General features: G+C 52.3%; 1 protein-coding gene across 8 annotated transcripts in view; it reads right to left on the bottom strand.

Annotated features, from left to right (window-relative positions):
- GPSM1 (G protein signaling modulator 1) overlaps positions 1–15,069 on the bottom strand; it is a 94,185-nt gene that overhangs the window by 19,410 nt on the left and 59,706 nt on the right. For 5 of the 8 annotated variants that reach the window (XM_064171308.1, XM_064171309.1, XM_064171307.1 and 2 more), the window contains exon 11: positions 11,914–12,093. The exons of 2 other annotated variants lie outside the window; for them this stretch is intronic. In XM_064171308.1, coding sequence (XP_064027378.1) covers positions 11,914–12,093 — 180 coding nt within the window. Of the gene's footprint in view, positions 1–2,647; positions 2,992–11,913; positions 12,094–15,069 lie in introns of those variants that run through there. One more of the 8 variants, XM_064171314.1, reaches the window with a different exon arrangement.

The following is a 15,069-nucleotide window of genomic DNA, read 5'->3' as shown; positions in this document are numbered from 1 at the left end:
TGCAGGGGACTGCAACTCTCTCTGTGGCACAGACACCACGACCCGGAATGGAATCCAGAACATCACTTGGGGCCCTTCTCTAATTGTACATCTCTTCAAGAAGCTTCTCCAGGGGTGCCTGGACCTTAACTGGGCTCTGCTCTCTGCCAGGTTCAGCTGCAGTCTTCTGGGGCCACACAGAGAGCAGGACAGAGCCAGGGGCTCTGAAAAAAAAAATAGGCTTTTTTAGATTAATTAGTGCTAATTGCCTGGGGAGGCTCAAAACCAGCACTGCTAATGGGAAATGTGGAGGCAGGCTGAAGGTGAGGGGCGAGCAGAGGCTCATGACTGCCACAGTAACCCTGGACACAGGCTGTGCCCTGCCCAGTGGGCAGCCAGCAGCTACTGCCAGAAGCAAGGGAGACCTCCTGTCCCACTGGGATTTACCTCCCTGCACCTCCAACCCTGACATCCCCCCAACAGCTGCACTCACACTTGTGCAGGGTCAGATGGAGCCTTCCTGCTGCCAGGACAGGTTTTGATCATGAGAGCTCCAAAAAAAAAGCACTCAACTCTTCTTAACCTCAGGCTCCTTTGACTTACAGATCCACATCCTTCTCCTTACTCCTGCAACCATGGAGGATCTTCAGCCAGCTCCCAGGGCACCTCAGTTTCCTTGCACACAGTCCAACCAGAGACACAAGGACAGCCCAGAGAGACCACACAGCCTCTGCTCTCCTCATGGCTATCCTAAATCCAGAAGAGAGGATTGGCATGGGATGGGAGCAGTGGGTTGGAGTTTAGTGCCCATCGCCTGGGTCACTGAGCTCTCCTGCCTTGCCAGTACTGGAGCCCTGTTGGTGATGAGCAAAAGGCAGCAGGGTGGCCTCTGGGCAAGAAGCCCAAGGGACCAGAGGAGATGAGCTGCTCACAGGCTATGAATTTGCCTCCTCAAAGCTGGGCAATAACTAGACAAAAGCCCAACCTGCCCCAGGGCTGTGTTGTCTTCTGGGTGAGCCTCCCTGCCCTGTGTTGCAGCTGGTAAGAGCTGCTATCAGACACGGTGTGGAGACAGCTGATCTGAGTAGAGGCTGGAAAGGACCTCTGAAGACCATCGAGTCCAACTCCCTGCCAAGGCTGGAATGATCCAGGCATTATCCAGGCTCCTACACTGCTGCAGGTCTGTCATGCATCAAACCCCAAACCCTGCATGCAAATAAACCCCCAAGCTACTGGCCCAGAAAACGTTAGCTGTGCAGAGCCAGGGCAAAGCACCCAGCACAGCTCCAGCACTCAGCCAGCCCACGCTCCCCTTCCTGGCTTCAGTCCACACACAGAGACCAACCAGGGCCATCAGAACCATCCACCCACCAGCCAGCCCCTGGCATTGGTGTGGACAGAGATCACTGCTGCTACCCCACCCAGGCTCAGCCATGCTGCCTCCTGCACTCGCTTGGCCTGAGCAAGTAACAGTGGAGCCAGAAACCCAGACAAAATCCCCAGGTGTGCTAGTTTGAAGCTGGCTAGAATGTGTTGGTGAGAAGAATTAGATCGTGGGCTGTGGAAGGGAAACAATGGTGATGTCTGCTGCACTCACAGGCTTGCTGAGAGGTGTAAGAACAGGAATGCAAATACAGATAAGGCAGTCGCTGTCTGGGCTTTGGGCTGCATCTCTCTAACCTAACCTGCTGTCTTTGTGACTAATCCCCCTGCTTCCTAACCCCCCTGGCCGACCCTCAAAACTACCTTAAACATAAGGCAAGATCTTGGGTAAGGTAGAGAGGGGTGGGAGAAGGTGGAAGGGCAGTTGGGAGCCCCTCCTGGGGACTCAGGTTTCTGGGAGGGGAATTGGGCTTCTGTATTACCTTTTACTTTGTATGTCTCTGTATATAACTGTATATCATTTGTCAATATCTGCTTGGACATTGTACTAAGCTGTAAATAGAAAGCTCCATTCCATTTCCAGAGTCCCTGAGTCTAGTCTGGGTGATTTCCAAAGGTGGGGGGGGGGGGGGGAAGGGGAGCACCCAAACCATCACACCAGGCACCAGAGGCCCCTGTGCCAGCTGGTGTCAGCCCAGCTCTGGTGACTGGAGCAGAGTTATGCTGATTTACATCCAAAACGAACCTGGACTGGGACTTTTTGAAGCTCTCCTGGCATGTGCTGTAAATCAGACAGGAGAAGCCAGAGCTGTGGACGTGCAAAGCACCCCAGAGCCAGCAGAAACCCTCCAAACAAAGAGTTCCAGGTTTTGAGAGAAGTCAAACATCCAGAGGTTTATTGCTCTGGCTCGGACTCATTCCTCTTTTTAGTCTTGTTCTCTTTAAAGTGACAGTTTCTAGGAAATGGGGAGTGTTAACATCTCTTTTACTGTCTCATACCACTTAATGCCTGACAGTTTGCTGGGAGAAAGGCTGTGCAAGGAGGAAAGCAGACCTCAATTATGGCTTCAAAGTGCCAATAACTGAAAACTCAGTTACAGTGAGTCAGGGGAAGGAGAATGTATTTTGGGAGCTTGCAGCCTGGATCACTGGGCTGGCTGCTCTGTAGACCTCCTGTAATAACCTCCAACATCAGGGTCTGCTGGGGCACCTTGGACAACCAGTTCAGGTTTTACCTCCTTCCTAAAATCACAGAATTATCAAATCATTAAGGTTGGAAAAGGCCTCTGACTTCATCTAGTCCAGCCATCAACCCAACAGCACCATGCCCACTGAACCACAGCCCCCAGGGGAGGCTCCTGGGGGGACCCTCTGTAAGAGGCTATTTCTGACAGCTCTCTAGCTCCACTCAGCCACTTATGGATGGGCCATGGAGTTCTCAGACGTGCTCCAGCCCAGAGGATACAAGAAACAACCAGAGCTTGGAGGTCCTTGGTGTAACCACTGCAGAGCTGAGGACACAGGGCAGCCAGGGCATTCCTTTGGGCTGCCTGTGGCTGATGTACAAGCACAGGCTTGTGTTAAATCCTGTCTCCCATCTCCTCTCCACGGCACAGCTCTGACCTCAGTCTGGGAGGAGAAGAAACAATGGGCACATGCAGTGGGAAGAAGCAGGAAGGAGGTGTGCCAGTAACAAGAACATCCTAAAGACAGGAGGGATTCAGCTTTACCTCTGACACCTTCAGCACTGAAGTCTCTCACTAAGGACAAAGCCTGAGGGTGACACCAGGGCACAGAGGCAGTGGTACCTCTGCTTTGCTTCTGTTTAGAGTAAAATATGGGCAGGACATTGCAAAGGCAGCTCTGGGACCAGCCCTGAGCAAGCAGTCCACAGCCCATCACGCCCCAGATAAAGGATACTGGTCACACTGTGACACATCCACGTACCACCTGCCCTGCCAACATCACTCCTGTCCCACAGAGCACCTGGGAGCTGCCTGCCTCTGAAGTGGTGATCAGTTCCCTTTCCTGCTTAGCTTTTGTCCTCCATATCACCTGCAGGACAAGAGGAGAGAACAGCTAACCCTTGTCCTGTGCTGCACAGCACACTCATAGGTGTCACCTCTCCTGCTTCAGCACCACAAGGTGACAGGTGACCCAGAGACCAGAGTCTGGCCTTTTTCTGGCTTAGATTAAGTATGTCAAAACCATTCACAGCATCAACTGAGAGTCTCCTCACCACTGAAAAGTCCCCAGAAACTGGCTGTGAAGTGTGGTTAAAGGAGGCAGTGTTTGTATCTGTCTCATAAACCAGAACTGTAGGTGAGGAGGAGATTGCTGCTTCTCAGGTCAAGCCAAGCAGCCATCCACACTACACTCAAGATATGTAAGGCAGAGTCCTGGACTCCCACGTTGGACTTCCCAGGAGTGATTCTAAGGCAACCTCCTCTGGCCACTCAGATAAGCAGGGTTAAAAAGGCAAAGCTTTGGACTGGTGTCGTGCAGAGAGCACAGGGAGCCATGCACAGCTCCCTGGAGGCAGCTGCTCTCTCACAACCCCACATCTCAAGTCAGAGTTTTCAGACATACAGGTACCATCCCCAGAGAGGAGGTGGGGTGCCAGGAGAGATGTAAGTGCATCCTTCCACCCAACATCCTGAAGGATCAGGACATCTCCTGCCTCACCTCTCCCTGCTGGGGATGCTCCCTCCCCACACACTCTCCCAGCCACACCTCACCAGGACCAGCTTCTCCTCCCTGGGATGCCAAGGAGCCTGGCAGGTAATTCTGGCTTTTAGTCCTAGTGTCTATCCAGCCTATCTCTCAAATCCAACCCTCTGCATGAGGGGAAAAAAGTAACTTAATGAAGGATGAAAAACCCTGAAGCCTCATGGAGCTGCCAGTGCAGCCCCAGCCCCAGAGAGCAGAGCTGCCTTCGGGAAGGGTCGTGCCTGGATCTGGTCCCTCAGGCATGACACTTGCTGCAGCGCAGCCTGCAAGACCCAGCTCTGCCTGCCTCCCTCTCACTCACACACCCTCATTGGATAATTACAGAGAAAGCCAAGGCAAATCCCAATTTTAGTGCCATTATAAAACAGAGAGGGGGAATTCATTACCTGGCAGCTGCTAATATTTAAGGAAGAAACTGCTAATTTACCTCTGAGGCAATGAATGCAGCAGAGGCAGTGCAAGCAAATGCTGCTGCCACCCCCCACCACCTCTGTGAAGTCACTCTGCAGAGTTTTTTTTCCCCTCCACCCATTGAATTCCCTACCTCCCATGCTCACACCAAAGCCCCAGAGAGAAGCAGGGTCCTGCTCTGCAGAACTCAGAGTCTTGGCTCTGGCTCTGTGGTCTCTGCTGCACCCCTATGTTTGGGAGGGTGTTTTCAATTCTCTCCTGGCCACACAGCAGCTGTGCAAGCAGCCCACCTGAGCCAGAGCAGAGAAGCTGAAGAAAGGCCTCAGAGCTTAACAAAAAGACTCACACAGACAGATGGAAATAAAGGTCAGACAGTTTCAGGTGACTCCAGGGAGGCAGCCAGGTCACTGATTGCTTCTCCAAGCAGTCCAAATCCCTGCAAGAGCCTCCCAATACCTGTCAGACTGCAGCCCTGAGGGCAGTTTGCTGGCACAGCCTGCCTCCAGCTAGGAAATATCTCCGTGCAGCCTCTCTCCCAAGACTGCATCTGCCCAAAGCCCTACTGAAGGTGCCACAAGAGAGGAAGAAAAAGCATTGCAAGAATGAGCCATGGCTCCATGTCTACCTGCTCCCTTCCAAGGCTGACACCAGCACAGCAGCCTCCAGGTGTCATAGGAACAGGCTTAAATTTAGCAGCAGGCTCCTTCCCTCTCCCTGCCTCTGCCTTCTCTCTTCCTCTCCATTTCCCTCCGAACCTTGGAGCATGTTTACTCCAGAAAGCCTGGCCAATGACAATGGCATAATTACACCTGGGTAGTCAAACGAAACATCAAGGCTGTGGGATAAGGGAGGGTGTGAGCTTGCACTGCCCTTGCATTGCAGAAGTTTACACAGCACCGAGACAAAGAAGCTACCTCAGCTTAAAACAGAGGGGAGATGCACAAAGGGAGCAGAAAAGGCTGCCTGGTACAGCCCCTCGTGTCTAAGCTCCTGAGAGGCTGCCAGGAAACATCAGTTTAATCTTCTCTCTCAGACAACAGAGGACAACCAGAGAAAAGATGCTCTGGGGACAGAGCTCCAGTGTCTGGGGAAGCTCCCCAGGCTGTGTTTAATCCCTGCACCCCAGCATCCCACTGGGCAATTCCACACTCCACAGGGAAGTCACAGGGGACGGGTGGGACACCTGACCTCTCAGCACTGCCTCCCCAACACACCATCCACAGGGACATGCAGGACCTCCCTGCCCAGCTCTGGCACGGATGCCACAATGCCCTCCAGCTCTGCTAGACCCTGCCCAGTGACACCAGGAGCTGAGCTCTCTCAACATAGGGTCAACAAGCAGCATCTGCTCTGGGCATCACCCCTGCAACCTGACAACCCCCTGGTAAACCACAAGAGAGAAAGCCAGCAGAAGAGCTCTGGCAACCTGCCTCTGGGTTTATGGTTGCTTCACACTGTAACCACAAAAAGGCCTCCTAAAAACGTTTGTGCCAGGGACTACTCAGCAAGGCAGCCTGCAAATTGTGCCGTGTCTGAAGGCAGCAGCAACTCATCTCTGCAAGTCCTCACTGCAGGCAGTCACAGCTCCTCTTTCTCCTGACTAGAAATGGTCTCTGCTGAGGACAGGTCTGAAGAGTGAGGAAGGTCTCCCTCAAGCTGGTAAGGGGAGAGTCCAAATGAACAGGACCATTTCTAGAGTGGGGATGACAGAGTGCCAGGTTGGAAGGGACCCCTAAGGACCATCTGGTCCAACCTTCCAGGGCAGTAGTGCAGTTGAAATGAGCTGCCCCAGCACCCTGGCAATCTGAGTCTTAAAACTGCAAGGGGATCCACTGCTTCCCTTAAGAGATGATTCCCATGACCAGCTGTTCTCATGGTGAAGTTTTCTTCTGGAGTCCAATGGGAATCTCCCCAGCAGGAGCTTGTACTCACTACCCCTTGTCCTTTCTCTGTGGCTGCTCCTTAAAAAAGAGCTTCCATCCACCTGGCAGCCACCCTTTATGTCCTGCTGCATGGGAACAAGGTCTCCCCTAAGCCAAGGTTCCTCAGCCTGGTTTGATCCTTGCCTCTTCTCCATGGTTTTTGCTCTAGCTGTTGGACCTTGACTCAACAAAGTGCTTTAGTCCTTGAACTGGGACTGGTACCTGCACAGTTCTCTTGACCTCAGAGACTTTAACTCAGTGCTGAACTTAAATGTAAGACTCAGAACGCAGCGGGGCAGGACCCAGACCCAGACAGAACTGAGGCAGCCCCTCCCCAAGCAGTGTCTAGAGGAATACACAACCCTTTCTTCCATGGACCCTCTGCCTTTATCCACAGTGGTGGTGATCTCAGAGAGGGGAGTGAGGCACACACAACCTCTGCTACTTCTGAAGCGTGAGAAAAATCCCATCCCTCTAGTAAGCCTCTAAAACACAGCCATTGCCAAGTCCCTCAAGAGCTGGAGCATTATCACCTTCTCCACAGCAGAGCAGAGGGGTTCAATTGATGAGCAAGGCTTTGATGTCTTGCGAGCTTCATGTGGTACAAACCCTTCTGCTTTGATGTTACCTTCAGAAGATAGCAAACTCAGAAGGTGTGTGGTGTGGTGCACCAGCCCCAGGAAGCACTCAGCCCTGGCCACCCTCAGCAGGGAATGAATGCTAACATGGCTGCTTTTGCTCAGGGCTCTGCTACAACAGAGAGGAAATGTGACCAAACACAAGTCACCCCCATCAGCTTCTCCAGATCTAAGCCACCCTTGCTCTCACAGCCCTGAGGATTCCCATGGGAGCTCCAGAACTGACCTCAAAAGTGAAGAGCATCCTGTCCTCAGGCATTCCCCAGCCCCAGGCAATGCTGGTCCTTCTCCCAGCAGCCACCAGCCATGGCTGGGAATTTCACACTTCACAGGGACAAAGGAGGGGTAAAGAAGCTCAGCTCTTTGCCCTGCCAGGCACAGGACTCTCAGGCATGAGCTCTCCATCATGTGCAACACCAGCACCATGCACAGTGGTGCCACACAGAGGGACCTGCTACGGACCCTGGCACATTCTCCTACCTTACGCAGCACCTGGGCCATGGCTTCTCCTATCCATCCCAGCATCTCCACGACTTTGTCAACAGGCTGAGCCCTTCTCCCAGGACCTGTCAGAGATGCCAACAGGGACAGGCTCTTCTCCATCCCCAAGCTCTCCATCCGATGGCTTTTCCCTGCCTCTCCTCCCCTCTCCGCCTCCTCCCATGGGGAGTTTCCCAGCAGCTCAGTAATTAGCATCATCATCACCAATGCTAATAACACCACCACGGCTCCTGCCATCCAAAGCTCAAACAACTTTACAGCCATCATCACGCCTCTGTGAGCTCCCCAGGGTAGGCAAGGAACAGCATTACCCCATCACAGGGGCGGGGAAGGAGGTGAACCAGAGGCAGGCAGCGGCAGAGATGGGCAGCAGCAAACTCAGGAGATCTGACTCAGGCACCTCACCTGCAGGACCTCCCTGTCCCAGGGACCTGCAGTAAGGCTCCTTTGGAAGGAGGTCAGCAGCTCAGCCTGGGCCCTGGCAGTCCTGGTTTGTTCCTGGGCATCCCTGCTCACTGCCTTGGTTCCCCTGTGTGAAATGACCCTGGCAGAGCAGCACAAGGGGCACACGGGGCTGCATGTGCAGTCTGAGTTCACAGCTTCTGATGGGACAGCAGGTATTGTAACATCCCATAGAAGCACCTGAAATCAACCAGTAGAGCTCTAATTAAGGGCTTGCTGTTCACTGATGGATGACAGAGAATTTTGCTTTGAGCACTCCCCAAATGAGGAATCTGGGAGGGATTCTTGCCTGAACAGCCTGATCGAGGAAAGCTTCTCTTCCAGCTTGGCTGGGGGCTGCTACATTTGATTTAAGAGGTCCCATATGGATGGAAACTGCAGCTTGTCAAAAATGCCCACCCACGCTCCCACACACAGACCAGCGTGGCCCTGGCAGTCCCCTGACAGATGGGGACAAGTGCAGAGCAAAAGGCAAGAGGTTGCTTTGCTTTTGGCAAGCACCTGCAAGGTGACATCGACTTTAAATGTTCTGAGGTCTGACCTATGCTACCAAGTCAGGCTGGCCTGGGCTGCCAGCTGGGAGCACCAACACAAGGCACAATTCACCTCCAGTGGCCCAGCCTTGTCCTCCAGATCACACTGCAGAGATGTTCTCCTGGCAAAAGTGTCCTTTCTGGAGGACATCTCCTGTGTGATGTGGCATGGTCTGGAGATGAGCAGCTAGCACAAGCCATTTGCTGGCAAGGCTCTGCTGTCTGCAAGAGGGGTGATGAACCATTTATTGCTATGCCTGCACAAACAGCACACACACAGCACTGCAGGGACCAGGGCAGAATGGCAAATGTCTGCTGAACCTCTTCAGCTTCTGGAAACCCCTAGATTTCTGGGGGGGGGTCAGAAAATCTTAGGGAAGGAGCTATAACTACACCTACCCTCACTTTGTGGGTGCATTGGCCAGGGCAAAACCTAGCTGAGAGCTCTGGCCTCCTTGGCAAAGAAGGGTAGCAGGATGCAATGCTGGGAGGCTTTGGTGTCTTACCTGCGTTTTGCCAGGCAAACTCCCCTCTGCCATTCACAGCATCTGCCTGCAAAGACCTGATCATGCTACAGAGCTCTGTAGCTGCTGGCCTGAAGCAAACCCCAGCAGAACACTTGTCACTGCCGTTTTTATGGGCTGTGGGTCGTTAGGCACCAAATAAAGGACATTCTTTAAACCTAAGAGAGGGAGTGGCCCTTCTCCTCAAGCCACCAGCACTGCTGAGTGCATTGATCCATTCTCTCTTGGGATAAAGCAGGATGTGTTCAGTGTCTCCAAGGAGGAAGATGATCTTTTTTCCCCAGACACTGCTGATGAATTCACCCTACACTGCTTCCCTACCACGTGCACCAGATGTGCCTGGGAACCCAACTAAAAATGGATTTTTGGGGCTCAGCTCACAAAGGCAGAGCAAGCAGGGAGTTAACACACACACACATGCTGCAGAGTCAGGGCACACAGGGAAGGGGCCTTAGGAGAAGAGCTGCTGAAAGAATCAGACTGCAGCAGTCAGACAGAGACTGAGACCCCCCCCCCCCAGACTCAAACCCTGAGCTTTGTGTCACAGAATGCCTTGGCTTGGAAGGGACCCTTGAAGGTCATCTTCTCAGGCCCTTCTCTAGCTAGTAAGGGCATTTCCAAACAGATCAGGCTGCTCAGGGCCCCATCGAGTTCGACCTTGACTGTCATGCCCCTGCTGCAGGGTCCCCTGTCCCCTGGAGGGCAGGAGGAGCAGCGTCTGTCAGCCGCGCACAAGAGTCCATCAGAGTCAGGAGGAGCAGCAAGCTCAGGCTGAAGGCATCTCCTGTGACTGCAGGATCCACATCTCTGTATGTCTTCACTTGCTCTTTCGTGGGCACCAACCCAAACCTCACTTGTACTGTCATGAGGCCACTGGTGGCTGCCAGTGTCCCAGGAGCCTTTCCTTAGCCAGTGCCTGTGCGCTCAGAGCTGTGCTCCTGAGGAATGCTTTTTTTGCCCTTGCTGGAGCATGACTTTGGGTTGGTTTCTGGCTGAATGTCCAAGTTAAAAATACAAAGCTATTTTTGGCAGAAGTGCTTTTTTTCCTGGTTTTATATTGCCTTGGATGCCCCTGTGTTGCTGTCTCTTCTCTGGCTCAGAGAAGCTTTCTTTTCCTTCTCAGTGATCACGTTTGCACCGGTGAACAGTAGGAAATGCTTTTCCTGTTAGAGCATTTCCATGAGCTCTGGTGGGAATGAAGAACGAGCTCAAAGAAGTCTAAAAAACGCAGCCAGCTGCTGTAGAGGTCCTGCCTCCAGTGGTCAGAGAACTGTCTGGGGCCCACAAGTGATGTGTGTGAGCACACAGGCACAGTCAGATAGGTTCCCCCCTGTGACCCACAGGCCAGGAACAACAGACTCAGTGCTAGAAATACTTCCAAGCATCCCTCTGCAGACAGGCTTCATCCCAAGCTCTGCACCTCAGACTCTTTCTTCCCCATCATGGAAAATGTTTCATTTCCCTTTTCTTGAATGAGAAGAAAAAAAACAGGCCTGTCTTTCCTGGCTTGGATTCATCCCATCTGGAATCACTGCACAAGCCCAGGACTGTGGCTGTGTTACAGCCTCGGTACAAAGCACAAACCCAAACATTTGTGTGATCATTAAATCTTTGCTGCTACGCTCCACAGCTCCTGGCAACAGCGAGCTGGAGATCCCTGGGTTCAAGCATCTCCAAGCCCCCTCCCATGATCCAGAAACATGCCACCCTTCGTGGGTGTGATCCCTGTCTCCAGGACTGAGAACAAAACCAACACAGCTGCAAGAAGCCTCCCCAGCAGGTTGTACTTGCCACAGGTCACAACAAACAGGAACACAACCGGAAGATAAGGACCCAATAAACAGCTCATTGTTCAGGCTAAAGACATCAAAAAGGCACCAGGAGAGCTTTCCAGGACACGGAGCCCCACACCACCTTCTGGGAAGCCAAGCACAGACTGAGTCAGAGCTCTTCAACACCCAGCGTGACTTGCTGCATGCCAGTACCCCATAAGTCACCGACAGCAGAGGCAGTTCCTCTCGCCAGCTTCTGCTCTTTAGGAAGCCTGCTCCACCTGACTTCCTTCCACGGAGAAGCTCCTAGACAATTATTTTCTATCATCTTTGCCTAATGACTGATCAGTTCAGACACCACTCTGGAGACCTCTCCACGAGCAGGATGTGAGGACACAGGACCTAAGGTCCCATCAGATTTGGCATTGCTCATCAAAAGCCTGCAAAGGACTCTGCTCCTTGAGGGCAAGCAGCCCAGCGCTCACGGAACTGGGAGGCTGATCAAGTCAGGCTCCACACAGAGCCTGTGTGTTATAGAATCATAGAGTCAATCAGGTTGGAAGAGACCTCCAAGCTCATCCAGTCCAACCTAGCACCCAGCCCTGGCCCATCAACCAGACCATGGCACTAAGTGCCTCATCCACGCTTTACTTCAACACCTCCAGGAACGGCAGCTCCACCACCTCCCTGGGCAGCCCATTCTTAAGGAATTCAAGGCATCACATCCTGACAGTCCCTACACTAGGAAAATTCAGGTCTAGACTGCTGTCCTTCGAGAGAAGGTTCCAGCTACCATCAGTCTGGTAACCAAGCTCTCAGAGTTCATGATGGAGATTGGTAGCAGTGCTCTGTTAAATGGATGGTGCTGCTGAGGCTCAAAAAGGCACAATTCTTTGCCTATAGTTCCCTAAAGATTCAACAGCAGAGCTAAGTGCAGGCTCTGTTTTCCACTGCCACCCCTCCACACCAGGTTAGAAATGAGATAAGATGCAAGCTTTTTACATGCTGCAAGAAACTCCCAGACTAGTACTGGAGCAAAAAGAAAATCATCTTCCTACCGACTGTGACACCTGGACTCGGACTTCACTGCTGTCCAGTGGTGATGTACTTGACCCCTGGGACCTTCTCTCTGAACTGGATTGGTGCTCCTGGTATTTCCTTGACCTTGCAGGTAATGACAAGAACTCCTTCCCTGAGATCTTCAGGTCTCCCAGGTGGTGGCTGTCCCCGTTCTGGTCCTTGGGAAAGCAAGAAACAGTCACTGCACAAATTGCCTGCCTGAGGTTCACATGGAGATCTGCTGGCAAGCCTCCACCAAACAGGAGACACACAGAAGGAAGGAGTCAACGTGGAGTTTAGATGGTGTGAGAGTTGCTACTTATCATGTGTAGGGTTGAATGAGGACATTTTGTCTAACTACAGCGTGTGAATTTAGTCAGTGAAGAAGCAGCATCACCTCAACACCACACAGAAGTCAGCTTCTCCACGGGGAGAAGTAGCATCCTCTTAGCAAACCCAGGTATGGAGGTAGAGGCATGGTTGGGTTATTTACAGGCACAGGGTATAGTGGATGAAAGGTCCAGAAGCAGGCACTGCTGCTAATGCTTCCTGACAACTGCACTCATAAAACCCCTTTCCAATCAGCATGGCAAGCTCATCTTGCCCAGGATGCCAAACTCTAGGCACAAATCCTTCCCCTTGCTCTATCTTCACCTCTTCCCAGTGCCTGACTGTAGAGCAGTCCTTGCCAAACCATGGAGAACCCAAGCATGCCCCAGGGAATACAGCTATAGCATCACAGAATCACTTTGGTTGTAAAAGACCTTTGAGATGATCAAGTCCAACCATTACCTAATTCTACCAACTTTGGTGCTGAACCACATCTGCTGGCACCGCAGCTCTGCATCTCTGAAACACCTCCAGGGACATCAGATGCTCCACAGCATTTTCCACCTCTAGGATCTGAGTCCTAGCACAGATGGAGCATTGCCTCCCTCAGTGTCTCCAACCCAACTGTTTCCTACAAGCCAGATCAACATAGAACCATAGAAACATGAATGGTTGGAGCCCCATTCAGCTCTCTGGCCAGAAGCACGTGGAGACCGCAGGGTAAGGTGACAAACTACAGCAGATGATTACAAGCAGTCCTCTGTGCCCTCACTGCTCTCTGAAATGCCTGTGCTCAGTGCTCCCAAGGCTACACAAAGCATAGGATTATCACCCCTGTGTAACACATGGGGAAGCTGAGTAACAGAGACCACACACCTGAACTCTAGGCATTGTCCCTTCTCACTGCAGCTCCTCACTTGGCTTTTCCAGACCCTGCCTCATGCCTGGCTCCTCCATTCTCATCCCTTCCCAAGAGATGCACACAACTCTAACACTTCTCTGTCCAGAGAAGTGCTTCTGGGCTGCAAACCATCCTTTTTATCAAACATAAAGCACTGAGGGGAGTCCCCAGGGCGTCCCTACTGCAGCAATTGCGTGCAGATGAGATGCTCACCAAGGGCCCAGGAGGCTGGGATTTTAGGGCACATACAGCAGAAAGCCAAGGACAAGGTCTGAATTCACAGCACAACTGCATGCTGTATGTAGCCAAAAGGGCTTCTCCTTTCCTTGCAATACAAACAGGAACAGCCAGGACAAGTAAGAAGAGATTCATTTCCCTAGGTGCTATTGATGGGACCAATAACAGCCAGGCCTGTGTCCTCCTTTTGGAAAGATGTCACAGAAGTGGATTTCACAACTGGAAAGAAACTGCCTTGGTTAGAGGCTTCAGACTGTTTAGATCATGACACAAAGAACAGATGACTCAATTATGGCATGGCAGCAGCTTGAGGGTAAAAAACAGCATGCCATAAAGAGATTTTCAGCTTGGTAGCAAGAGGGAAAAACAAGAATCAATGGCTGAGAGCTACAATGAGAGACACTCAAAACAAGGAGTAAGGAGCAGGTGGGAGAGAACAGGATGGTCAGGGAAACAGCGTTCCTGCTGCCTGCTGGGGTGCCCAGAGCCAGCACAAGTGTATCCTGGCAGTTATGCTCTGCCCAGACACACAACTCAGTGCAGACAAGAGCCCCTGCCTTTGTGCTAGCAGAGGTCCCTGTTGACTTTGAAGGCTGTCTCTGGCAGACAAGATGGGCAGAGAGAATGAAAAGATAATGAGAGGGTGCTGGAGAGATCACAGCTTGCTCCACTGATTTATTCTCTACAATCTTATCACCCTCACCACAGGAAGCCTGAAGCAAGCAACCCTCTCCCTGGGCTCTAATTACCTCTCCCTAGGAGCTGCAAGAGGGAAGAGGAAGGGGAACTGCATCCAAAACACATTGTGAAGGAGAGCTGAACTCACAGCCCCTCCACAGGACCACTGCAGGGGGAATGGGACCCCTCATGTCTAACTCCATGGTTACAGACCCCCCAGAGCTCCTGCTTACTCCAGCCTCCCCATGAAACCTCTGACCCCTGCCTGAACTGCTGAACCAGGCACAGCTTTTGCAGCCAGGAATAGGAACTCAACAGTACTGACATCATTAATGGCATTGGCAGAAAACTCTCCCTGGCAGCATCCTCTGGGCCACATTGCTCCAAGGAGGACACATAATGGAATGTCTCCCTGACACTGGGCACTGCAGTCCTGCCAGCAGCACCCCAGAGATGGAGCTGCACCAGTTAAAGTGGGCAGGAGACAAATTGGCCAGTGAACAGCTGGGAAAATGAACAAAGACACAGAAGTGTGGTTAGGATTTAACTCCCAAAGAAGGTTAATTCAGGGAAGAGCTTTTGTCTGGCCCTTCCAGTGCTTGCTGGGATGTTTAGGCTCCCAAATGATTTTGCAAGGCTGAAGCTGTCTCCTACTGACCACCTGCACCAACCTAAGACTTGGGCATTTTTTCCTCTTTGTGTCTTCTCTAACAGAGGGAATTCCCAGGGATGCTCGGGAGAGCTGTGCCTGGAAAGTGCAGGCTGAATGTGAATTATCTGTGCCAAAGTCATTCCAAGAAAGCAGAGCACAGCTGCCAGCCTGGGCTGTCCCTCTGGGAATGCCCACGACTGACACCCGCGGCAGCACTGGTGCCTGCTGCTGGGCAGACCCAGCCACCCTGCGCAGGAAGGAATGCTCCCTGCGTGTGGAAAGGCTCAGTGCCCCCCCGCTGGCTGCAGAAAGCCTCTGCCCTGGGGAGATAGAAAATGCTGATCTGCTTAGCTCTGA

The sequence above is a fragment of the Pogoniulus pusillus genome, chromosome 35, assembly GCF_015220805.1.
Source record: "Pogoniulus pusillus isolate bPogPus1 chromosome 35, bPogPus1.pri, whole genome shotgun sequence".
NCBI lineage: Eukaryota > Metazoa > Chordata > Aves > Piciformes > Lybiidae > Pogoniulus > Pogoniulus pusillus.
The sequence above is the reverse complement of the archived record's forward strand: the minus strand, read 5'-3'. Positions and strand labels throughout refer to the sequence as shown.